Below are 25319 nucleotides of genomic sequence, written 5' to 3' on the forward strand. Positions count from 1 at the left end.
GCAAAGTAATTTAAGCTGAATGAATAAATAGAAGGCCGTGACAGAGAGTTTTTGTTAAGAGGAAAATTCGAACTCAAGCCACCTGCTGATTGTACTGGCATTGTGAACACAGAATTGAAGCTACACGTTGGGCTGGTGGGCGGGACGCGTGGGGGGTGGTAACTCGGCCTCAGGGGGGGGGGGGGTCAAAACCCGAAATCCCCCCCGTCGGTGCGCCACTGCCATGCTGGACTTTGTTCAGCCAAACTGAACGTCTCGCTAGCAGACTGAGATTTCCACGTTTGAAATCCAATCTGTACCCATAGACATATACTTATAAACATACTTCGTGGGATAAGCGAACGTACAGAAGTACATTTAACAATAAATGGCACAGCAAGTACGCCCCCCTGCTGTACCCCAGCTTCCAGCATAAATGACCTAGACAGACCATTACCAATTCTAACTCGGAATACGGTGTGAGACATAACTTTCAATTATGCTAAGCATGTTGCCACGGATACCCATTCGTGATATGTATCTGATAATGCCATAGCGCCATGTGGTGTCATAGGCCTTCTTTATTTCGAGAAAAACTGAGAAGTATTGTTTATGGGCAACGAATCGCGAACGTTTGCTTCAATGCGCACAATATGGTCGGCTGTGGACCGGCATTCTCGAAAACCGCACATGTTGTTGATTCTAGGAAATGCAAACACGGCGATTTATCATTTTTTCCAAAAGTTTACATAGGCAGCTTGTAAGTGCTACCGGACGGTAGCTTGTTACCAGGTGGGTCTTTATCCTGTTTCAAAAGTGGTACAACGATAGCTTCCTTCCATGCCGCTGGAAGGTGTCCGGCTGCACAAATGAGATTAAAAGTGCAAGCAATGTTATTTGTGTATCTGTGTGCATGTTCTTGATCATGTCATACATGATCCTGTCTGCTCGCGGCGCAGAGCTTTTGCAGACGTTCAATGCTGCTCTAAGCTCGGCAATGTTGAAAGGACTGTTGTATGGATCGTTTTCTTCAGCCTTCGCGGTCCAGTATCTTCCGTTTTCCTATTTCTTTGTGTTAAAGGAATTATGGGTATATGCGCAGAGCTAGATACATACTGAATACTATTCCAAGAGCGTCTGCCTGGTCTTCCACTTATTTCCTTGATTATTACCAAAGTCAGCGGATGCGGTTCATGCCCCTTTAGCCTTCTGAGCGCATTCCACAATTTGTTTCTTGGGTATACGAATTTATTCCGGACAGAAACCTTTCCCAGCTTGCTCTCCTAGTCTACCGTTGGGTGCGCCTTCTCTCTGATTTTAGACAGCTTTAATTGAGCAAGGTTTTCTGCAGTTGGGTATCGACGCAGAATTCCCCATGCTTGTTTTGCTTCTTCCGAGCTTGTCTGCAGTCATCATTCCACCAAGGAACTCGTCTTCCACGTGAACTGCATTTACTTTGAGGAATGGACTTTTCTGCAGCGTCAATAATAAAAGCGGTAAATATGATACAGCATGATCTATACTAAAATTACTCATAAAATCTCGTGATAAGTACGTGGATTCACTAAAACACTTCCAGTCAGCTGAAGCTAGTTTCCAGCGAGGCACAAGCGGAGGGGCGGATGTTGGGCCCTAAGTTTAGGGTTACTGGGAAGTGATCACTTCCGAATGGGTGTTTGATTACACGCCATTCTAAATCATGGAAAAGAGAGACAGAGCCATCGACCGGTCTATGGATGAATATGAATTATGATGGCTATTGTAATACGTTGGTTCCTTCATATTGAGATGCACGCACCGGAGTTCACAAGAAAGTTTTCTTTAAGTCGACCTCTCGGGTCACATCGCGAGCCTCCCCACTACATGTTGTGAGCGTTCTACATGGTCGAGCGTCTCACAACGCTCAAGTCCCGCTCTTTTATCCCTTTCGTTTCCCTCTTTCACTCGACGAGGGAATCCACTATAGTTGTTTTAGCCAATGACAATGTTGGGCCAGTTCGTAAACTCCCGCCCATGATGTGGCATCGTTTCCCGCCGGGCTCCGCTTCCAATCTTGCCTGATCGCCCCCGCACACAGGCAACGGTTAGCCGCCTCTCCGAATTAGCCGCCTCTCCGTGGCGGTCAGTTCGCGGAAGCCACCATTTCCAGGGAGGGTGGTGGCTGTTGTCTCGGAAGGGGGCTCCAGGTTGGCGCGTCACAGTCGGCGTCGGGCCTCATCGCAGTTCGTGCGGGCGCTGGTACTTCACGGAAACACACCAATGGCGACGTTGCCGTTTCACCTACGCACGAGGGCGAGGACCCATTGCAGTCTGGGGGCTAACTGCTCATCCATCAGTCCCAGGTGACTGACGGTGACACTTCCCGGCCGCGAGAAACGACAAGCGTGAAGAGCACTTGATAAGTTCACGCCTGTCGATGAGGCCTCCTTTGTCCCGAAGGACCGCCAGACACGACGCGTGGGAGGGTCCAACCCCCGTGTGCTCAGGTACGTGGTGGCGCAACTCACCAAACGCCTGCTTGCGCAGACGCCCCTGCAGGGCCGTCTGGAGGATTCCATGTTGAAAAGCTACAGACTTGTCTACAACTATTGCTACACCACCGCACAAGGCGACAGCGTCGTCTCGGTCTTTCCGGAAAATGGCGTGTTGCCGGAGAAAGTTGGATTGTGTAAATTTAGCGTGTGTCTCTTGAACACAAAGCACCTTAGGATTAAACCTGTGTAGGATTTATTTGACGTCATCGAGGGTTTAAGCCCAGACCGCACGTACGCTTGCGGACGCGCGTAAGCTCGCGTCTACGCGCCTTGCGGTTGCCACTCACTTCCACTCACGCTCACTCGCACTCATCTGCACTCACACTTACCGGCGCTCACTCGCATTCACTTCTACTCACCTCCACTCACTCGCACTCGCACTCACGCCTTTGAAATGAATGCGAGTGTGAGTGAGTGCACTCATGAGAGTATGTGCCGATCTATACCGCTCACAATTCGTGTATATTCATAACGAAGGTTCCAATTTAGCACCTGTTGCATCGGGAGTGCGCCAAGGCAGTGTTTTGGACCCAGTTTTATAAAGATTTGCCTTCTCGATTACATGGTAACATCTGTCTATTCGCTGACTATTGTATTTCGTACCGCGAAATTAATCGCAATGATTATCACCATATACGAAATTCTGCCTTTTCTTGGTGTCAGCAGTGGCAGATGACTCTAAATGCCCAAATCTGTAACGCTAACGGTAAGTAGAAAAAAACAGATATCTGATTTTACTTACATTATTGATGACACAACTCTCACTAGTGCATTTCAGCGTAAATATTTAGGTGTCACTTTAACACACGCTATAACGTCAAATCCTAATGTCTGGTGCACAAAGGAGCGTATTAGGACAGCTGTTGTTCTTAATTTATATTAATAGCATCGTTGAAGATATTACATCTTTCATTCAGGTATTTACGGATCATGGCATACTGTATAGGGTAATCAGATCACGGACAGGTGCCGATACATTGCAGAGTGGCTTGCTTACAATATTGCTATGGTGTCAAAAACGCAACATGAGCCTAAACGTCCGGCAATGCTGCTGCATAGCATTCACCAACCGTGGAGACAAATTACACCGCTAACAACTCAATAATTAACAACGAGTTCGACAAAAGTAACTTGGCATCTACTTTTCTGACACCTTAAAGTGGAATAAGCACATCCAAGTTACAGGGACAAAGGTGTTATTTTTTTACGGAGGAATTTTAAGCAGGCTCCACAAACCGTAAAACAAACACTTCACTTTTTCTATTTAAGATCCACTCTAGATTATACTTGTGCAATTTGGGATCATCATCAGTACCTTATCGATAGACTGGAAAAAGTGCAAAATCCAGCAGCTAGATTTGTAATAACTATATTTCATTTAAAATATCTCTGAAATAAAAAGTACAGTGGGATGAGAGCCATTAACCATAAGAAGGCAGAAAGTTCGGCTTAAATTTCTACATAATACTTATTATAACAAGAATGCCATCAATCCCCACGAATACCTACCAGACCCGACGTACGTTTTGCTTTGTCGAGATAATTTACGAAAAAAATTAGAATACCCGCTCAAAACGCACACTTTTCGTAGTTCGTTCTTCGTAAGGACCATACAAAAATGGAACCGGTTCCCAGACGATATCGTTAGAAAAAGTAATAATGAACTCTTTTTGTGTTCCCTATGATAACGTCGACATCAATGGAATTATTCCCCCGAAGTGTCTTAACTTATGAGAATGTATGTTTGGGGTAATTTTTTATATTCCGTACAATCTTGAATAATTTGCGTTGTTTTGTTATTTTTTGTTATGTATCTTGTACAACAACCTAGTGCTATTTCTGTTATGTTGTGATTCATGTCACCCCCCCCCCCCCCTTCAGCGCACGTCTACGCAATGCCTTGTGCCGATTTGGGTAAAGTGTAAATAAATAAATAATGCAAAGGCAACGAACAGAGCAGAGCGTTCCTGAAGTGGCATTTTTCTGTGTAGCTTCATAAAAGAAACAGGAGTCATAATTTTGTTCTCTTTGTACGTCTAAAACGGCCGTTCTCTCTTATTCTCTTACTTATGGGCGGGCAAATCGCGATGTAGTTAAGCTACTAAAAATCGGTTATGTGCCTGATTTATTTCATGCTGTGCAGCCACTTTTTATAAGATTCAAACACGGTCACCTAATCTGTTTTGAGTCGCAGCACTTTCTTTTTACCCGTCGCCTTTCTGAGAATAATACGTGTGCATTGCACAATGCTCTTTAAAGGAGAATTCTACGCTATTGAGATAGCAAACCCAGCTTCCATTGCTTGAATATCACGTAAGGTGAGCTTTTTCGCCTTATTCGTTCACTTGTGCAATTTGGTATTTACAGATCGTTCCCGACGCGCGCTCTTTCTCTCTTCAGCCATGGATGATAACGGTCGCTTCTGATAACGGCGCGCCCGCTACGGATGAAAAGGCAACTGTGGCAGCTCAACTGCAAGCGGAGTCGACCCTCCCAGACGACGTATGGTATAAATGTCATTTCGTCTTCCCTTGTAAGTCCAAATTGTTTTTGTTTTTTGTTTTTATTTCAATATTCTGTCAGCACCGTGAAACATGAACGTGCACGATATGTTGGATTTACAAGAATACGTTGTATGCACAAGAACACTGTAGTGGACGGATTGGAATACGTTCACTGTATGCAGGAGAGACTATACACAATCGCTGTCTTACAACTGAAGCTTTATTGACACGTCAAAAGTAAACACACAGAGGCAAATACTAAATAAAAAACACCAATAGCGGGAGCAAAACGAACTAAATTAAAAACAAAAAAGTGTAAGTACGGTACACATGTCGTTACCTATCCTTAAAGTGTGCACATTCACTTTACGGTAAAGATGGATGGTTTACGCGCACACTCCTACGCGCGCTTCTGGGTCAGATGAACTTCAGCTACCTCTCGTGCTTGATAAATGGGAACATTGTGCGCTTTTTGAGGTGTTGTAGTGTTATTCAAGCTGACATTGCACCATTTCCCGGTCTGGGCCCGGTCTGGACGACACCAACATCACAGGGTACAAATCTGGAGGAGTGTTTTACTGTATACCCACTATTCTGATGGCCTGCCCTGCATTCAACCCTTCTTTGAATGGCCACAAAAATATGGCCTTGTTTTTGACAAAAAAGACCAGGTCAGCATCGTACCTACTGGTACTCTTTTTGAGGTGGTGTCACATCGCGTGCAGATAGGTCTTAAGCACATATTTGTGCTTCTTTAGTGCTTCGGCAGATTCCTCAGTGCATTTTCTTCAAGCGGCTTTTTTTTCCTTTATCCGTGTTATTTCGTTGAGCTGCTACACATTGAAAACAGGGTTTCCCAGAACATGCGCTACTGTTGAACAGTCTTGTAGAACGTGCGCTTCTTTAACGCAGTGTGAAGCCACCATGCATACTATAGCAACACACAAAAACTTCACACAATACGCCACGAAAATCACTGCTTTTACCGCAAGAAACATCCACTCACCTCGTTCACGCCGAGGCGCAGACTCGTCGGCAATTGTAAAAGAACGTGCGTTGCTGATGACCCCGCCGACAGTACGTTTTATCGCGCTGCTCCTTGTACTGTTTTGTGTGCTGTCGCTTCTATAAACGTTATCGCAAATTCTTGGTGGAACCGGGGTGCTAGGCGGTGTTCGGCGAGCCCTTCCGAACTTTGCCGGTAGGGGCGAAACAACCCCCCCCCCCCCTCCCTCCACCCCTCCGCCCCGTGCGCCCGAATTTGCCATTGCCAGGCTTCTGCCATCCACATCTGAGGTTTCTTTCAAGTTATCTCTAACTTTTCACTCGTTGCCTCTTTCAGTTGACTGAAAGCTTGCCATATAGTGCCGTTAGTGCCGGGGGCATGCGTAAACCAAGAGTCAGAAGAAGACGATTTCACGTGTGAAGGTGGATTCGGTCTCGACAGCCATCTTGCATATGTATCGTTGCCTCTCTTGTAAATAGTGTAAGTGCATCTTTACATGTGACTTCCGCATCGTAACAAATTGGTGGAGGTGCGGGCAATACTTCCGCTTATTCCAGCGAATACTGATAACAGACGGAAAAGCGCACTGAGGAACAATTTTAATACTTCTACTCATACGGAATATATATGTTGGTAACAAAAAAGTCATACGCCTGCGCGGCACACGCAGCACAGTCGCAGCGTAAGCTGGAGGAGCGGCTCAAGATTAGCTCCAATTTCGGTGCCACGCAAAACAGGGTCCTCGCGGCGAATCATTGTCATTACGACCGTGTCCCCTCGCGTGCCAGGGCGCGTTTATAAGGCATTTTTCCCGCGGCCTGATAGCAAGTGATTGCGTGGCTCAGTGGTAGAGTATCCGACTCCCGCGCAGTGTGCCCGAGCTCGATCCCGGCGGCAACTGGGTAACCCTTTTTTTTTTTTTTTCATTTCCGGCGATATCACTTACGGACACCGAAAACCGGCGGCGGCGGACACCGTCTCCAAACGAAACGGCTATTGGAATGAGCCCGTAACAGCCCTTACGTTGTAAAATTAACTATGTACTTTTGCGTGCCAGAACCACCATATGATTACGAGGCACGCCGTAGCGGGGACACAGGATTAATTTTCACCATCCGGGGTCCTTTACCCAACACGCAATGCATGGCACGCGAGCGTTTTTCCATTTCGCCCGCATCGAAATGCGGCCCCCACGGTAAGCTTGTTGCTAAATGTCTAAATTTGCTGCCATGGTTGCTCTGCAAGCCTTTAACCGCGAAGCTGTTAGTGTGACTAGAAGCGCTCAAAAACGTCAAAGCGTGTGTTACGGGTGTCCTTGAAGAACTAGTTAATTTAGGTAGGTTATATTTAGAGCTTGAAGGGCCGCACAGAGAAAGAAATATTTGAGCTGCGTTAGTATATTGTGACGCCATAATACCGAAAATGCTGCTTTTGTTACGAAGCGACGCTTGGTAAGCCAGAAAAATCGCGATAACGAAACATAGGTGGCCACGCTGCCTTGAAGTTGTCAAACCAACTGGCCCGTGAAGTCACATATTTTGACGGCGCCTGCTCGTTCGTGCTTCCCGTCCCTGGCTTACTTCGCTCACGTAATGGAAGGCTCTGCGGCAGGTTTATTTTTCTGATTGAACACGGACTACATAGTATACTAAATGAGCAAAAACAGAACTTAGAAAGCTAAGAAAATTATCCATTCACCAAAACGACTGAATTGAGAGGAAACAATGTGAAAGCCATCACGTTATACTGACGTACCCACCCTCGGGTTCCGGCGCGAAATTGAAATATATATATATATATATATATATATATTGCAACGAAGAAGCAGCGCCGGCTAGCCCGGCGCATCCCCAGCGTATGAAATGTAACGAAGAAGTGCCAGTCAGTCAGGCTCTTCACCAGCGCTTTACGCACGGGGCCGGTTCTGACTGCTCGCAGGGTTCCGTTTACGGCACCGAGTTCGACCTCTCACCCCTTGCACATCCTGTCAAGAAACACCTTGACAAGATATATATATATATATATATATATATATATATATATATATTATATATATATATATATATATATATATATATAGCCCTTTGTGTTGACTTCGAATAATTAACCTACTACTGCGAAATAAACGAACCTACAGAGTTAATCAAGAAGACTTTATCAATATAAACTCATTTGGTGTTTTTTTTTTTTTAGTAAGACGTACTGATAGGCTTGTTCACTATTCTTGGCGCACATTAGTTTTTAGCAGCGCACTTAAAGAAACATGGACACAAAAAATACGGGCACACGCGAAGCGCTAAATTTTTAGGGGCGAAGCACCTTAGGGCCAAGCCTTGTCCCTCCCTCGTCGCCCATAGCTCTGGTATGCATGGAGTCCGCTAGGGGCGATGCAGTGCACAAGGGCGTTCGTTCCTGACGCGCGCTCTCTTTATCTCTCGTTCCCGACGCGCGCTATTTTTCTCTCTCGTCCGTAGCTCTGGTTTGCATGTAGTCTGCTAGGGGCGCTGCGGTGCACGAGGGCGTTCGTTCCCGACGCGCGCTCTTTCTCTCTTCAGCCATGGATGATAACGGTCGCTTCTGATAACGGCGCGCCCGCTACGGATGAAAAGGCAACTGTAGCAGCTCAACTGCAAGCGGAGTCGAGGACTCGCAAAGCTGCTGCAGCACGGCGACGCAGACAACAAGCGGACCCGGAGTCTATGGCGCGGGAAGCTGAAGCAAAACGGCAACGTCGGCAAGCGGACACGGAGCTGAAGGCTCACGAAGCTGCAGCAGCACGGAAACGCCGGCATGCGGGCCGGAGCTGAGGGCTCGCGAAGCTCGCGCTTGAACCGAGCATCGGCGCCACCAACTTCAGCTAGAGAACGCTTCCGGCATTTTGCCACTTCTTCCCGCGCTCTCGCATGTACGGGGGATTCACGGTTACCCGAATGATCCCCCGGTGCTTCGCCCACTCATCATCAATCACTTCGTGGATATGCGGTGTTTTTTCACTGCTTCATTGTTTTGGCTCCGTGTTCTTCAAGTGCGCTCTTTATACCTAGGTAATATTGAGAGGGAATGTGAATAATGTTAGCAGCGGTGCACAGGAAACTTTAAAATGTGTTGGGTAATTAAGGGCTAAATACAAATACGAAACCTTGATTTTTGTGCGTGTGTAGAGGCGTTATTACATTTGCGTAGAAGCTCGGGCGAGTTGGTCGTGGTTCCTAACGGCGGTATTGCGTAGCGCGCGAAATGTAGAAAAGAAGGACAGAGTAAAGAGCGCTAACTTCCAACTGATATTTATTTGCAGATGAGCATGATTTATATGCGCATCAGACAGAAAAAAAGAACGACGGGAGAACCCAGAGCGAGTGCATCGTTTATAAGTGAGATCAGTTTTTTTTTAACAGGAGCCCACGATTGCCCTACACCCTGCCAAGTAATCACGCTCAAGCCGTCAGAGAGCAATGAACGGGGTGCTTACGCGGCAGTCACCTAACTTGTAAATATTGTTACGGGGAGAATATATACATACAATGGATATATTTACAAGGTAAGGCGCACAACGCTACAGCAATCGTTCAGGAGAGCACGTGCACACCAGAAAGCCACGACGTCGTCGTCGTCATCGTCCAAGCACCGACCACAGGATCGCCGCTCATGATATTACCCGCCGGCGGCAGAAGCACCGTCCCGGTGCAATTAGGGCCCGGGTTGAGTGTGGTACGGTTTAAGGCGCGAGACACGGACTATGTCACTCGCGATTGTTGCAGAGGCCGACTTAGGATTTAGCGGAGCGATTTCATAGGTCACATTAGTGACTTTGCGTACGACGCGGTAAGGGCCAGCATAACGGGAGAGGAGTTTTTCGCATAGGCCAACGCGACGTGACGGGAACCACAGCAACACGAGCGATCATGGAAGGAAGTTCACCTCCCGGTGTTGGTGGTCATAGAGACATTTTTGATTGACCTGTGAAGCTGACAAGCGATCGCGGGCAACCTGACGGGCGATGTCAGCACGGGCAAGAGCATCACGAGCATAGGCAGAGGATGTGTCTGCGTGAGGATGAAGTATGGTGTCCATAGGCAATGGTGGGTCGTAGCCAAACAGTAGATCAAAAGGGGAGTAGCCAGCTGTGTCGTGACGAGAAGAGTTGTAGGCGAAGGTCACAAAAGACAAGTTAATGTCCCAGTCTCGGTGGTCTCAAACACGCACATAAGCATATCTGTGAGAGTACGGTTGAGGCGTTCAGTAAGGCCGTTTGTCTGTGGATGGTAGGCAGTGGTGAACTTGTGATTGGTCTTGCAAGAACGAAGAATGTCGTCGACTACTTTAGGCAGGAAGCAGCGGCCGCGGTTCGTGAATAACTGACGAGGAGCACCGTGGCGCTGGATGACGTCGTGAAGAAGGAAATCGGCTACATCAGTAGCACAGCTGGTGGAAAGTGCTCGTGTAACAGCGTACCGCGTTGCGTAGTCAGTAGCGACTGCAACCCATCTATTGCCAGTGGTTGACATGGGAAAAGGCCCTAGAAGATCGAGTCCCACCCGGAAAAATGGTTCATCAGGGATATCGAGGGGCTGAAGGCTGCCAGCAGGCAGTAGGGCAGGAGTGTTGTGTCGCTGGCAGAGGTCACAAGCCGGAACGTACTGTCGCACAGAACGGTAGAGACCAGGCCAAAAAAAGCACCTACAGATGCGATCATACGTGCGTGACACGCCTAGGTGTCCGGCCGTCGGTGCATCGTGAAGCTGGGGCAAAACAGTAGAGCGAAGATGCGCGGGAACAACAAGCAAATTAAGAGCCGTCAGGCCGGGCGTTGTAGCGGTGTAAGGTGTCGTTGTGGAGCACAAACATCCGTAGGGAAGGGTGAGGGTGTGGTGATTTGAGACCGTCTATAATAGGCCGCAAAGATGAGTCGCGGCGCTGTTCGTCAGCTATGTGGACGAAGTCTGTAATGGCCAGAACAAAGGTGTCAGGTTCATCTTCCAGTGTATCAGGGGGATCGACCGGGTATCGTGAGAAGCATTCAGCGTCTTGGTGAAGCCAAGCCGCCCAGATTTGTAGAAAACAGAAAATGAGTACTCTTGCAAGCGGCAGTGCCCAACGGCCAGGGCAACCAGTGGGGTCCTTGAGCGAGGAATGGTGGTCTGTAATAACTGAAAAGTGCCTGCCATACAGGCACGGGCGGAATTTCGCGATGGCCCAGACGAGAGGCTAAGCACTCGCGACGCCTCTCGTAATTTTGCTCCGACGGCGACAGAAAGCGCTTGCATAAACGACCACGCGGTGGAGGCCGTGCTGCTCTTGTGCAAGGACGGCGCCTATACCGTGGCCACTGGCGTCGGTACGAACGTCCGTGCTGGCTGACGGGTCGAAATGTGCTATAACAGGTGGGTTCGTTAGGATGGCAACGAGCGATGAAAAGGCGTCCGCTTGGTCACGACCCCAAGTGAAAACGACGTCCTTCTTGAGTAGGCCAGTTAGAGGGCGGGCCACTTCCGCGAAGTTCTGGACAAAACGACGGAAGTACGAGCACAGGCCAAAAAAACTGCGGACGTCCTTGGCCGATCGTGGAGTAGGGAACTGACTAACCGCGCGGAGTTTTTCAGGGTCTGGCTGCACGCCTGCAGCGTCAACAAGGTGGCCGAGTACGCAGATTTCACGGTGCCCAAAGCTACATTTCGACGAGTTAAGCTCAAGACGAGCACGGCGAAAAACATCAAGGACGGTGGACAGGCGAGTGAGATGGTTTTCAAACGCAGTCGAAAAAACGATACCATCGTCCAGGTAGCAAAGGCATATGGACCACTTGATGCCTCGAAGAAGAGAGTCCATCATGCGCTCGAAAGTAGCAGGGGCGTTACATAGGCCAAAAGGCATCACCAGTAGTGAAGGATCCTGTCATCACTTTAAACTGATAGAGGCCATCAGGAGTCACGAAGGCGGTCTTCTCGCGGTCTTGGTCGTCCACAGCGATTTGCCAGTATCCTGAGCGCAGGTCGATGGAAGAGAAATATCTGGCGCCGTGCAAGCAGTCCAGTGCGTCATCAATACGCGGGAGAGGATACACATCCTTCTTGGTAATCTGGTTGAGGTGGCGGTAGTCTACACAGAATCTCCAGCACCTCCACCAAAGATGATACGGGGAGAATATGTATACAATGGATATATTTGCAAGGTAAGGCGCCAACGCTACAGCAATCGTTCAAGAGAGCGCGTGCACACCAGAAAGCCACGCCGTCGTCGTCGTCATAGTCCAAGCACCGACCACAGGATCGCCGCTCGTGACAATATTCTGCGCTTCCATTATTTCTCGGGTTAACTGCGACCTATGCCTTGCCAATACCACGCAATCGTAAAGAAGGGGAGCGCATCCACAATCACGGCAGTTGATTGGCAAGATGACCCTGCATCACATTGTACACGTTGTTTCGGTCCTCACGCAGGCGGTCGTTGACACATCTGCCAGTCTGGCCGACAACGCCAAGCGCTTCTTAAGCCTCGGACCAAAGCATGCGATCGCTATAGTGTACTAGAAGGTCTTACAGTGGGTCGAGCGAAGAAGCGTCCCATTGCGCGTCGCGTACCCGCTTTGGAAGAAAGTAGCGGCGACGCTGTCGTCACCTGCACTTGAAGCGAGTGTGCGCCGCTTCAGCGTCTGCGCGTTGTTTTTCGATGTCGTCGTCGCGGAACGTCGCTTCTTTCGCGCCTTTTACTCCGTCAGTGATTATGATGCCGCCCAAGTGGCGGGTAAAGCACTGTCACGCGCCAAGCTGCGCAACTGGCTATGAAATAACAGCACAGGGGCACAAGTTAACGCTTTTTAAGGCTCCGAAAGATGAACAACAAAGGCTTGTTTGGCAGCGAAATCCCCACAGGCTTGACAAGCCGCTGGATCCTGATTGTGAACTGCACTTCGAACCTAATTTTATCTTGAGGCATTATGTCTACATGATCAATGGAACTCAAGTTAGAATTCTGAGGGGGACCCCAACGCTCGCTCCTATAACGCTTGCGCCACTTTTATGTTGAAGGGTTAAACAAGTCTCACCCGCCGTGGTTCCTCAGTGGTTATGGTGTTGGGCTGCTGAGCACGAGGTCGCGGGATCGAATCCCGGCCACATTGGCTGCATTTCTATGGGGGGCGAAACGCAGAAAAGACCCGTATACTTGGATTTAGGTGCACGTTTAAGAACCCCAGGTGGTCCAAATTAATCCGGAATCCCACATTACGGCGTGCCTCATCATTAGATGGTGGTTTTAGCACGTAAAAGCCCATATATTATTATTATTATTATTATTATTATTATTATTATTATTATTATTATTATTATTATTATTATTATTATTATTATTACTATTATTATTATGAAACAGTCTCGTGATGCAGCCCGCAGAACGTCGCACCAACACTTGAAGCTTAGTTACTTATGAGGGTAATTATACCAAACCGTTGGAGAGTGGTTGACTGAAAAGCAAGCATATTCTGTAAATAAAAGTGCATTGGTGTGCTATATCACAACTTTGTTGTTTATTGTTCATAACTCTACCAGCGAATACACGCAAAGTGCCTCGAGCGGCCAGTCGCGCGGTAATTTTGCATTTGTTCTCGGGCTTCTGTCACGCTCGAAAAAACACTTTTATGTAGCACGTATTGAGCAGCAGAAACCTGTATCGGGAGTTCTTCATGTTGCTCTTCAATTTTCATCTAATTGTAATATTTGAGCAGTTGATTAATGAAGACTAATTACGTAATTAGGCGCAATGCAAGAAAAATAATCAGGGTATCTCCAAGCGACGGCAAACAACATTAGATTGGTTATTTCCAGCTACGTGTCATTTGCATATTTTTAAATCGTGGTGCATGATAGTTCAGACACCCTGCGCATTGCAGTCGGCTATTCAGCTCAGCCGCCCGCGTAAATCGCGGTGAGCATTAGAAAATAATCATTTCACGTTTTGTACGTTCGTAGAAAAAAAAAACAGCGTCGATAATAAGCCTGGCACACTGCAACGAATACCACTGTGAAATGTGAAGTATTGCGGCTATGTCCATTATAGCAGACGACTCCACAACTACAACACAAGTGCACGTTAAAAAACCTCAGGTGGTCCAAATTTCTGGAGTCTTCCACTACGGCGTGCCTCATAATCAGATCGTTGTTTTGGCACGTAAAACCCAATAATTTATTTATTTATAAGCAACAGTATTTGAATATTTCCATATGCAAACGAAGCTGCAAAGAATAAAAACCGGAAGCAAACCTTTTGTGTCTTGCTAGTCTTGCATTACTTCGTGGAGGTTGTAGCGGGCGTTGATGCCCACTGATCGTGATAATCTTTCTTTGTGTGCGCATACCAATTCGTAAGCCGGTGGCGCACGGCGCATACGCTGCCAACATGCCTCACGTTATCTCCGGCGCGCCGCGGGAGATACGCAGCCAACGCGCCCCTAATAAACTAGTTCTTGTCCCAAACGTCAAGGAGTGTAGTCTTCTTTTCGCTCCTGCTTGGGGCGAGTACGCTACAAGGTAAACTTCACGCGTCGAAAACGCCGAACGAAGGCGTTGTCCTAACAGCGCGACGGCCCGAAAGCTGACGCGCTTTCAAGTGCGGTCGACTACAGCGCCGCCGCATCTTTCTTCCCCTTGAGGCCCTCTCCAGCGGAGGCGGTCGCGCCACTAGGAGATATTCTAGTTCACTATACTATCGCCCCTTCAAAAACGTCGCATGATCAGCACTCTGGTCAGTCAAGTTGCCCGTCAAGCTGCTGAGGCTGAATGTGATAGATGTGTTGTAGAAGGTGTAAAGGTCTTTTCGCGAGGTAAGCCACTGAGCAATGTTTATCCTACAAAGCGCATTCCCTACCGGTGTTGCCGGCAAAGAAGGTGGCTTCGCGGTCCTCCCGCGCTCTATGTTTAGCACGAAATCCGTTCAGGCAGTGAAGTATGTTTTTAATCAGGATGAAGACACATGTCTAGTACAACTTAAGAACCGTGCAAAAAAGAACTTAGTGACGCCTTAGGATTTCAAAGGTTATCTAAAGCAATCGACAGTTGCAAAAGGCTGAGAATAGACTTGTTCTTCTCAGAAAAAAACTCATAATATTGACTGCCCCTTAGGGGTTATTGTAATTGGATAATTTTTCCTTGCAAGAAAAGTGCTACGGACTTTTGCCAGGTCCCATTTTCATCTAATTATTGACGACCCTTTTGTGGTAAATAACTGTTAGGCTGGTATTAAAATTTTTAAACAAGGTAACAATGAACTCCAGGCGTTGTCCATCGACATTAAAGACATATTATTCGCTGCTGCATGACCACCTTCTTTTGTGTGTAGAAGAAGGCATGGACACTTTGGGTTCTTCCGCGTTTCAAACACGCACTGGTGTTCACAATAGCAGCCTGCTTGAATTGCTCAGTTTTTATTTCAAGGCCACCTTTGTGTCATGAAAGGACAATAACTATTTACAAAAACGTGGAGTATGTATTGGATCCTGTTTGGCGCCATGTCTCAGTAACATTTTTATTGCTTGTTACGATCGTACCTTGATCAACAAGTTTGACGACTGAGTAATAGTCAAGGTTTGCCGCTACGTTGATGATTATTTAGTGCTTGTAAAATGTAACAGTGAGTGTCTCCAGAAGATTGCCTCAGATACTGTGGCTGTTTTCCGTGAGTGCCTGCCGCCGCTTGCTCTCACGTATGAATTTTCCGATTCCAACACTCTACTATTTCTTGATTTGAAGCTTTTATTCACACCTACACACTTTTGCTGGATGTATGAACCAAGAAGTGGCAAACCACTTCTGCCTTTCAGCTCAGCCCACTCAAAGTTAGTTCAGAGGAGCATTACTAATCTCTGCCTTGCCAATGCCCTCAAGAAATCCTGCCCCCACACACAATGCATCGTAGTTTCGCAGAACAGGTGATGTGCCTGGAAGAAGCCAGCTATTCAGCGTTTTTGCTTTCTTCGGTGACTGAATTCTTAATGTAGTTCAACGAGGGCACAAGCCTGAAAAACGTGGCAACTCTGAGAAGAGCCGGCCTGTCGTTCTGTCGTACGTGCACAGCATTTCGCACAGGTTAGAGCAGCGCAGAACCAGAGCAGAGCAAAATCATTAACCGCGTTTACATGAATACGACAGAAGCGTATCGTATCAATTTTCAAGCGTATCGCATCTCATGCAAACGAGGTAATTCGATCGCTAGGAAGGCGTATAGCATCCAATGCGCCAAACAAGGGTAGTTTGAGATGGAGAATGCGCATTTCAGCGGCGCATGTAAACAGAAGCATATCGCATCAGGAATTATGAGAAAGTATTCGCTGCGGGATTACAACCGGCCAACCAACCAGCGGCGCCGCGGCCGCTGCCCCACTGCGAGACATCAAAACAAACATGGCGGCTGAAGAAGCAGGTGCGTCGTACGGTCCTGTTGCTCGCGAGGAAGTGTCAACTCGCGTTTCGTTTACGCGCGAGGAAACAGCATACTTTTTAGCTATAGTTAGTGATATGAACATAAGTGAATTGTTGGATTCCTGGCGTCAGCGAAATAAGGCACGCTTTCAAAAAATACAAGCCGAGATGGCGGCGCTCGGCTACCGTTGGTCCTGGCAGGAACTGCGGACTCACTGGAAAAACCTGAAGTCCAGATACAATAGGTATGTTTCTAACTTTATTTCTTCCCCGTCTCGGCCTGTGCCATAGTGTTGGTTGCTTGGAACACCTTTCTCTTTCTTTTGACGTGCCCTAGGAGCTGCTAGAGCAAAGCAAGAGCGGCGCGGGAAAATCCACTTGGCAGTGGTTTTCTGAAATGAACGCTCTACTCGCACGTCGTCCTATGAGCCAAGCGCTGCATTACGGGATCGACAGCAATGAGCCGGACGAAAGTGAAGACTCCCGAGCCGGTAAGCGAATTCAACATAACACTCGCGTACCTTTCGGACAGCGCGACAGCGCGTAAAAGTTCGCGTGTACATTGCATACGCACGGCAGCTCGCAGCTATTACGAGGCCCGGCCAGAAGGTGCGACAAAACAAACCGCAGGGGGCAAGGGTTATGTAGACAAGCTTCCCGCGAAAAAGATTACCAACTGCGATTACAGCCAAAGAGACCGATATCCCTATGTGTACCGCTCGATGCTGCCCGCAGATCCCGTAGCGGCGGGCAGCTGGTGAATTCACGAACTTCTTTTCCTAACGTTGTAGACTCAAGTTTAAGAGTGTGGCCTTTACAAAAGAATATGTGGTCATTTGCATGCCTGGCGCGCGCCACTTTGTTGGAAAAGCCTAGCTCTGTTTGCGCCAGTAAATTAAAACGTGCACTGCGGACATGTTCATAACTTAGGAAGCAAGCATGTTGAATGTAATGGTGCCTTTGTAAGTAATACTTAATATGCATTTGTTTCGCCTTCTCATTGTAATTAAATGTTAAAACTAGCAGAAGACTGCGCAATGCGTGCTTAGAAGGCTGTTTTATTGCGATAGCAATTATATGGACACTCAAAAGCAGATTTCTTCCGTCGCCGTCGCCGTCGCCGTGAGGTTCCGTATGACGTCATTTGGAGAAGAAATCGTCGCCGCGCGCCGAACGCTGTAATTGCGAGTGAAAGGGCGCGAGGGGCGCGTCTTTCACGGGGAGTGAACGCACGGCGGAGAACAAACGCGCGTTCCGCGCCGTGCTCGCTTAAGGGCTGCAGAAGTAGGCGTCTCTTTTCTCCTTTACAATCACCATATATGTAGAGCAAACGCACCTTCTTCCGACGCGCGAGAAGCCGTGGGGGAGGGGGAGGGAAGGGAGGCGACGTTTAGCTGCGGCACCAAGTGCCTATTTATATCACAGGCTCCGGCAACAGTCACCAACGCCGCACGCATTTTGAGCGAACGCGGGCAAAACGCCGATGGCGTCGACAACAGTTCTGCGTGTTGCCGATGCTGCTGCATGTCCAAGTTTATACAGCTGATAAAGCTAATATCATTACTCCGTATAGCTCTCTACAAGTTTGCTATCGCAATTGATGCTTCGCCTTTCAGGTGAAACTGCGACCACTTTTTTTATTTATTTTTTTGCAGACACCTGTGCAAGTGAACGTGATGACGACGCCGAAACGCTCCGAAGTACACAGTCCTGTAAGTCACTGCTTTCTTTCTGTTTAAGCACGTACGCTCTTTAAGAAACCTTTTTCGTGCTCACCTGGGCAAGAAATGAAAAGCACTTGAAACATTCTGTGAACGTTAACTTGGGCAATGCGATTGTGCTACTAAAAATTCATTCTAGTGCCTTAAACTGTGCATAGAAAGTTTTTGCTATGAAATATGTACAATTTTGATGAATTAGCGCTACAATTCGACGTCACAAGATCTGCAATGCTGAAATTGCAGAAAATTAGGTAAAACCAAAGCACCCCCTTTTTTTTCCCTCGCGAGCAAGTCTTAAAATTTCCATGACGTGACAAGCGAAAAGAACAAAATGATCTGTACTAGGACTAGTATCTAATGACAAAGGTGAACAATTCATCTGCTTATGTTTACGTGCAGCCCCAGAAGCCAGCTGTTCACAGCCACCAAGGAAGCGCACCAGACACAGCAAGCACTCGGGGCTGCGTGAACTGTTCGCTGATCAGCAAAGCAGAAGTGCCGAGCTCCTAAGACAGATACACAGACATGATATTTCAACAGCAGCGGCAGCTTTCACAGGAGGAACGGAATAACATGGATCAATTCATGGCAAACATTACAACCTCCTTCCTTCAAGGCACTCAAGCCCTTTTGTCACAAGTGTTCAGCCAGCAGATGCAAATCACAGGCCACCAGCCAGCAGTGTTCAGCTTTCCTGCACAAGGACCTTTCGTCACAACAGGGGTGGCCTCCAATATCGCAAGCTTCCAACCATGTCAACCATCAAACTCGACGCAAGATATACCAGCGCAACCAAACTTTCCTGGCTCAACCACATCAAGGTCGCCTCACTCATAGGTGACTCATATGAAGTGTTTCATTGAGTGCTAGAAAAAGCTGGTGCTCTCTGATGTTCCTTAAAAAATTGCTCGTAGGCACTGTAGTACTCTAGTCACTTTCGTTGTTTTTTCTGTGGGTCGCACTAATACAGCGTAAACATTTTTTGTGTGTGGTCTTCACAGTTACGGCAATCTGTGGTGCTGTCTCACTCACGTTTTGTTTTGCTGGACCCATACTAATTTTTGCGCGTTTTATCTCGAGTAAGGAAGCTGTGGTGTCTAGCCATTGGTTATTTTTTCCTCTGGGTCGACTCATTTGTAGGTGGCTCATAATGAGTGCGCTTTGCTAAGTGCTGGAAACAGCTGGTGCTATCCGACATTCTTTGTACTCTAGTCTTGTTATTTTTCGCTGTAGGTCACGCTTATTTCATTGCCTACATTTCTTCCTATTTCATCATATATGAAAAGCTTCGCTGTCTAGCCCGTCTGGTCATTTTTGCTGCCGATCACAATTTATATGGTACCTACATTTTTTTTATTTTATCTACTTTATCGCAGGTAAGAGAGCTGTAGCTCACTCTTCTGTTATGCTGGACCCAATATATTGCCTGCATTTTTTGTGTACTATCTCACATAAGAGAAGCTATGTCGTCTAGCCTCTGGTGATATTTTGCCTACATATAGTGCCTACATTTTTGTGTTTTATGAAATATAGGAGCTGTGGTGTCTAGCTACTGGTTTTTTGTTGTGTCACACTGTGCAACACTAGAACGCCTTCTCAGACTGCGTGACTATGACCACAGAAACAGTTCTGTTTTGTGTGTGTGTGTGTGATTTTCTTTTTTCCTTTTTCCCCCTTTTTTATACTTATTTTTTCTCTCTCTCCTGTCGAATCACTTTACCCCTCCCCCAGTACAGGGTAGCCAACCGGAGATAATGTCTGGTTCATCTCCCTGTCTTTCCTTTACCTTTTTCTCTCTCTCTCTCACACACACTCTGTAAAGTGCCTACATCATTTGTGACTCCTATCATAGTCAACAGAACCTGTGATGTCTAGCCACTCAGGCTACTTTTTTGTGAATCACCCTTTATACAGTGGCTATATAGTTGGTGTACATTTTATCACAGATAAGAGATCCTGTGGTGCCTAGTCACCCTGGTTATTTTTGCAGTGGGTCGCACTCAGTACAGTGCCCACATTTTTTGTGCAAGTCCTATCACAGTTAAGGACAACAGCTTTTTGTCACCTGTGTAACAAACAATTGTAGCACACAAAGACAGTGCCTCCACTACTCTTACATTTACTGTTTAAATTTTTTATGTGTATCATATGAAAGTATTGGTCACTTTCATTACTTAAAGAGAAGCAATGTTGCCTTGTTACTGTTGTGTACAAAGTGTAAGCTGAATTTAGTAGACAAAACGGTGCTTCCAGTTCTTAATAGACATTTTATTTTCCCACTTTGTTGTATTTGATCCTTGATATGTTGAAGGTAGAATGAACATCTTGAGCTTAGGAACTTATGTTCCACACAACAACCTTATAATTTGAACACATAGCATGTCAACCTCCAAGCAGGTTTGAAGTTTATGAATGAGTTACTGCTTACCACTTTCACTTTTGTGGGCACATTGCAATTTGTCGTTGAAGACGGGACCAGTGTACTTCTGTTTAGGTACATTTCAATGTTATCTTCGTGGCCTTTAGCAATGGTATACCATGAAGCAGAACGCAAATAATAATAATAATAATGTGTTTTTTATTGGCGCAAGGGCCAGATATGGCCAAAGAGCACCACAACAAATGATGATGGTTTTTCAATGTAGTATAAATAAAGTGGTATAAGAGTTTATAGATGGTTGATGTAACGTGGCTGTAAAAAGGCCTAAAATCAAGTCGCTGTAAATTGTGTAAAATATATTGGTATTAAGATAATGACAATGACTACTGATTAAAGTTATTACTATAAAAATTCAGTTACGAATTATTGATGTACTAAAACATATACAATAGCACTAGTGCCTCAAGAGGTTCCTTGAAATCAAGGGCTGAAAGGCACGTGCTGTACAAACTTTTGCACTGCAGCTGCAGCCTGCAACACGAGGCTGCCCTACAGATACCATGTCCACATGACTAGTAAAGTGTTTACATATGCTAAAAACTTTAAGACTGCATTAAAATCAAAAAGGGGCTCATGGCTAAGAAAGCATGCTGGATGAAGAGGGATGTGCTCACGATATGCGGGATAAAAGTACTTTTTGCGCTGGGCTTCTTTTTCAGGACACTGGACAAGAACATGGAGGACTGTAATAATGTCGCCACACCTATCACATTTCGGAGGATCACTTCCAGAAAGGAGGTAAGAGTGTGTGCCATAGGTATGTCCTATCCTTAACCTGCAAAGAATCACTTCCTTGTGTCTTACCGTTTTTTCGGACATCCATTTCCCTATTCTTGGTTTGATCATATGTAGCTTGTTCGACACTTCGTTGTCCCACTGCTTTTGCCAACATCTCCGCAACTGATGGCGCAAGAAAGGTTTTAGGTCTGCGGGAGGGATAGCTATGCTTGTGTCTGTATATTTAAAAACTACTGACCTGGCACTTTCATCTGCAGCTGTATTGCCTGTTATGCCTCTATGGCCAGGTACCCAGCACACTATGACCACTTGATTGCCCATGTAAGCTGAGCATAACCAGCTGTAGAGTTCGATAAAAACTGAAGTCTTCTGTTTTCGTAGACTCATTAGAGCTCTAACGACGCTCAATGAGTCTCTGAACACAATTGCTTTGGTAACATTCATTAGCTTTATGTATTTAACTGCTGAGAGGATTGCGTATGCTTCCGCTGTAAAAATACTTGTATGCTGATTTAGTGCACCAGATGTTGAAAAAGACGGTCTCAGAGCTGCGTAAGCAACACCAGCACGAGATTTGGAAGCATCTGTAAAATTCTGCACATGAGTACTTCGCCTGAAGCTCGAGGAAGTGCGAACGTATATGAGTCTCAGGTGCGTGCTTGGAGATCTCTATGAAAGAGACCTCGCACTCAATAGTCTGCCACTCCCAAGGTGGTGGAAGCGGACTGGGAGCCGTTAACACATTCTCTTGAACTAGTATGCCTGTTTCTTCAGCCGACGCTTCTAGACGCAAGGACAAAGGAGTCCTCACAGATGGCCGGTTTTGATACAGCCTGGCAGCCGATATGTCGCGTATTGTGGAATGACATGGGTGTTCTACATCTCCCTTTACCTTCAGGGAGTATGATAAACTTAAATACGCTCTTTGGAGATGCAGGGACCATTCATTCGACTAACCATACAGGCTTTCTACAGGGCTAGTCCTGAAGGCGCCTATAGCAAGCACCCAGATGGTGAACGGGCTCTAAGATCTTTAAAGCACTAGTCGTGGCAGAGTTATAAACTATGGCTCCGTAGTCAAGGCGTGACCGTACAAGTCTCTTGTATAAGCTAAGGAGGCATCTCCTGTCGCTTCCCTATGATGTACGTGACAAGAGCTTCATTAGATTCATAGCCTTCAGGCACTTTGTTTTCAGGTACTTGAGGTGCGGGACAAAAGTTAACTTAGAATCTAAGATGAGGCCTAAAAATTTATATTCATGACTCACAGATAGCCGTTCTGCATTAAAGGGACACTAAAGAGAAACAGGAAGTTCAGCTGGAATAAAAGAGGGACCTTCAGGAATGCATGCCGTTTTTGTTGGGTGCAAAAATATGAGTTATTAGCGGAGAAATTCGTAAACAAAGACCAAATATCTCTTCCTCAATTTCTCTCACCCTAGATTTGGCGCTGAAGCAGTGTCGTCACAGATTGCATTGCTCTCAGCGAATCAGAATGCGCCATGATACGTCACCGCTTGCGTAAACGGCCGAGGCGCTGGGCTGGATGCATCATGGCTGCATGCATGGTCGCTGCGTTTGCGTTCGCCGCGATGGATACCGTAGCTGCCGCTGAACCTTGCAACGAAGAGCTCGCAGGAAAGCAGGACTGCATTTCAGCGATATTCAGTGAAACGGAGCGCGAAATGATCCTCTGTGCTCGAGCGGTAGGTGTTTCCGCGTGCGATGGCGGTGAGCCGCCGGCCGCGCCGGCTGAATGCAGAGCTTCGTTTTCGTCGACGGGAGGCGAAGCGTCCGGTCCGCCAGGCGACGATGTTCCCGACAAAACAAGCGTAGAAAGTTGTGCACGTACTCGGTATGGTTATTTCGTGGCTTTATTTAATGACATTCAGCACTCACCGAGCCGCCAGTTTGCTGCTGCAGGGGCACCGGAAGGGGGTTTGATGAAGGCCGCATTGAGGGAACAGCTGCTCGAGAAAGGACTGCCCTCTGGGGCACGCCAAGATACTTTCCGAGGGCAAGATTATACACATAATCCGAGGGCGAGAAATGCAGAGAGCACACCATCGGTTTCTCTGGCTCTTTTGCCGTTTTATCATCGGCAGAGCACTGAGCCATTGAGAACGCCGGGGAGCCGGGGCTCTCCGAGCGACGCCACATGAAAGGACACAATCGAGTCAACACTGCCGCTGCCCCTGATCAAGCGCCTTGGGCCATTTATACAGCCCTCAACACTACACACACGAGGCATTTTCTGGCTGTTTCCCGCGAAGTCAACGTTTTTCGAGCCACGCAACACGCAACCAAACACCGTAGAGCGGAACAGGCGCGCGCGACGATGCATTGAACAAAAACGAAACTACGAAACTATCACGGCCGCATGTATCGCCATGCCATTTTTTCTTATTTATTTAATTTTGTGCTAAACTTGTACTTCCTCGCTTGAAACGATTTAAAAAGTTGGCAAATGCTGTTTATGTACGTTTAAGGTGTATTTCATTTTGCATTTTATTAACAGCGATAAATCGCTCTCGACCAATCGCGCCCGGCCTGCGTTTGTAATCTCCGACGTCACATCACGTAGTGCGGGAATTTCGAAGGGGCGTCAGCACCTATTCTTCAGTTTTCCGCTATTTTCTCGCTTATTAAACATCTGTTTGCAGTAAGAATGGTATGGCTGTGATCGTGACAGGATAATCTACCATTTAAGCTCAACTTCCGGTTTCTCTTTAGTGTCCCTTTAAGGTCAATAGCGGCGTCTGGTTGCATACCTCTTTTGTTCGAGAAGAGGACGCACGTGCCTTTTTGTGGGTTTAGTCTAAATCCATTCTCGTCTGCCCACTCGGAAATCTTGTTGAGGCCAAGCTGCACCTGGCCCTCACAGATACCAAGATTACAATACAAGACTTGTAACCGATTTGCACGTTATCCACGTACACGGAATAAAGCATTCTGCGTGGTATGACACTGTGGAGAGAATTCATTTTTACAACAAATAGAGTGCAACTCAGCACACCTCCTTGTGGTACACCAGTCTCCTGGGTGAATGGACGAAATAAGACGAAATGTGGCGTCCCCTTGTGGCGTCCCAACAAGGGGACGCCACAGGTCTTATAAAAACAGGTCCTGCGGACGCCAGCTGTACGTCACCACTATAACCGAATATGAAATAACCTAGGTCGGCTACTCACATAGGGTTAACCCTCGCTGCCAAGAAGGTCGGAAGTAATATAGAAGATAGTAGACGACAGGAAAGTTGAAAAGGCGAGAGAGAAAGACGAAGATTGAAGAGAGAGACAGGAAAAGGCAACTACCGATTTCCCCCGGGTGGGTCAGTCCGGGGGTGCCGTCTACGTGAAGCCGCGGCCAAAGGGGTGTGTTGCCTCCGCCGAGGGGCCGTAAAGGTCCGAACACCCGGCTTTGGCTCAACCCCCAGGATCCCCTTTTCCCCGGACACGGCTAAGCCGCGCACGGTTAGACGCGGGAGGTTCCAAACCTCGTGTGCTCGGGTACGTGGTGGCGCAACTCACCAAACGCCTGCTGACGCAGACGCCCCTGCGGGGTTGAGACTTAGTGAAATAAGTTGCCAAGTCTTTAGCACACCGTTCATCTGACAGAATTTGCAACCGCAGCCAACCATATTGAGTCGAGGTTCACAGCATGCTCAGCAACGAAATGCAGAATACGCAAAGTAATGCTGTGGGGAATCAAATACTGCTATCGCCTTCTCCGCCATGAAAATTCTTGATCCATTTACAGGATCTTCATCCCTGTTGCCTTCGTTGACATTCCTGTTTTTGCACCCTAACATAGCGTTAACGTCATCAGCGATGATCACACCATGTCTTTACCAACCGAGACATATTCATCAACTGTCTCACCCGCTGATGCTAAACGTGTAAGCTGCCTGGTGTGATGCAATTCATCGTCATGCCATCGTCAAGCCTTACACTGGGCATTGGCCGCTAGTGAGAGCACAAATTTCCTT

The 25319-nt window shown here is 47.1% G+C and overlaps 2 protein-coding genes across 3 annotated transcripts in view; one reads left to right on the forward strand and one right to left on the reverse strand.

The window, feature by feature from the left end:
• Window positions 1-19002, forward strand: part of LOC119459085 (uncharacterized) — an 81509-nt gene extending 62507 nt beyond the window's left edge. Inside the window, exons 1-2 of one of the 2 annotated variants that reach the window (XR_007468002.1) lie at window positions 18084-18144; window positions 18553-19002. Coding sequence is in view for 1 of the 2 variants with exons in the window: in XM_049671127.1 (XP_049527084.1) it covers window positions 18553-18725 (173 nt within the window). In the remaining variant the exon portion in view is untranslated. Of the gene's footprint in view, window positions 1-18083; window positions 18145-18552 lie in introns of those variants that run through there. The other variant, XM_049671127.1, reaches the window with a different exon arrangement.
• LOC119458362 (organic cation transporter protein) overlaps window positions 1-25319 on the reverse strand; it is a 207726-nt gene that overhangs the window by 167074 nt on the left and 15333 nt on the right. The gene's annotated exons all lie outside the window — the stretch shown is intronic.

This window comes from Dermacentor silvarum, chromosome 7 (assembly GCF_013339745.2).
Source record: "Dermacentor silvarum isolate Dsil-2018 chromosome 7, BIME_Dsil_1.4, whole genome shotgun sequence".
NCBI classification, from domain to species: Eukaryota; Metazoa; Arthropoda; class Arachnida; order Ixodida; family Ixodidae; genus Dermacentor; species Dermacentor silvarum.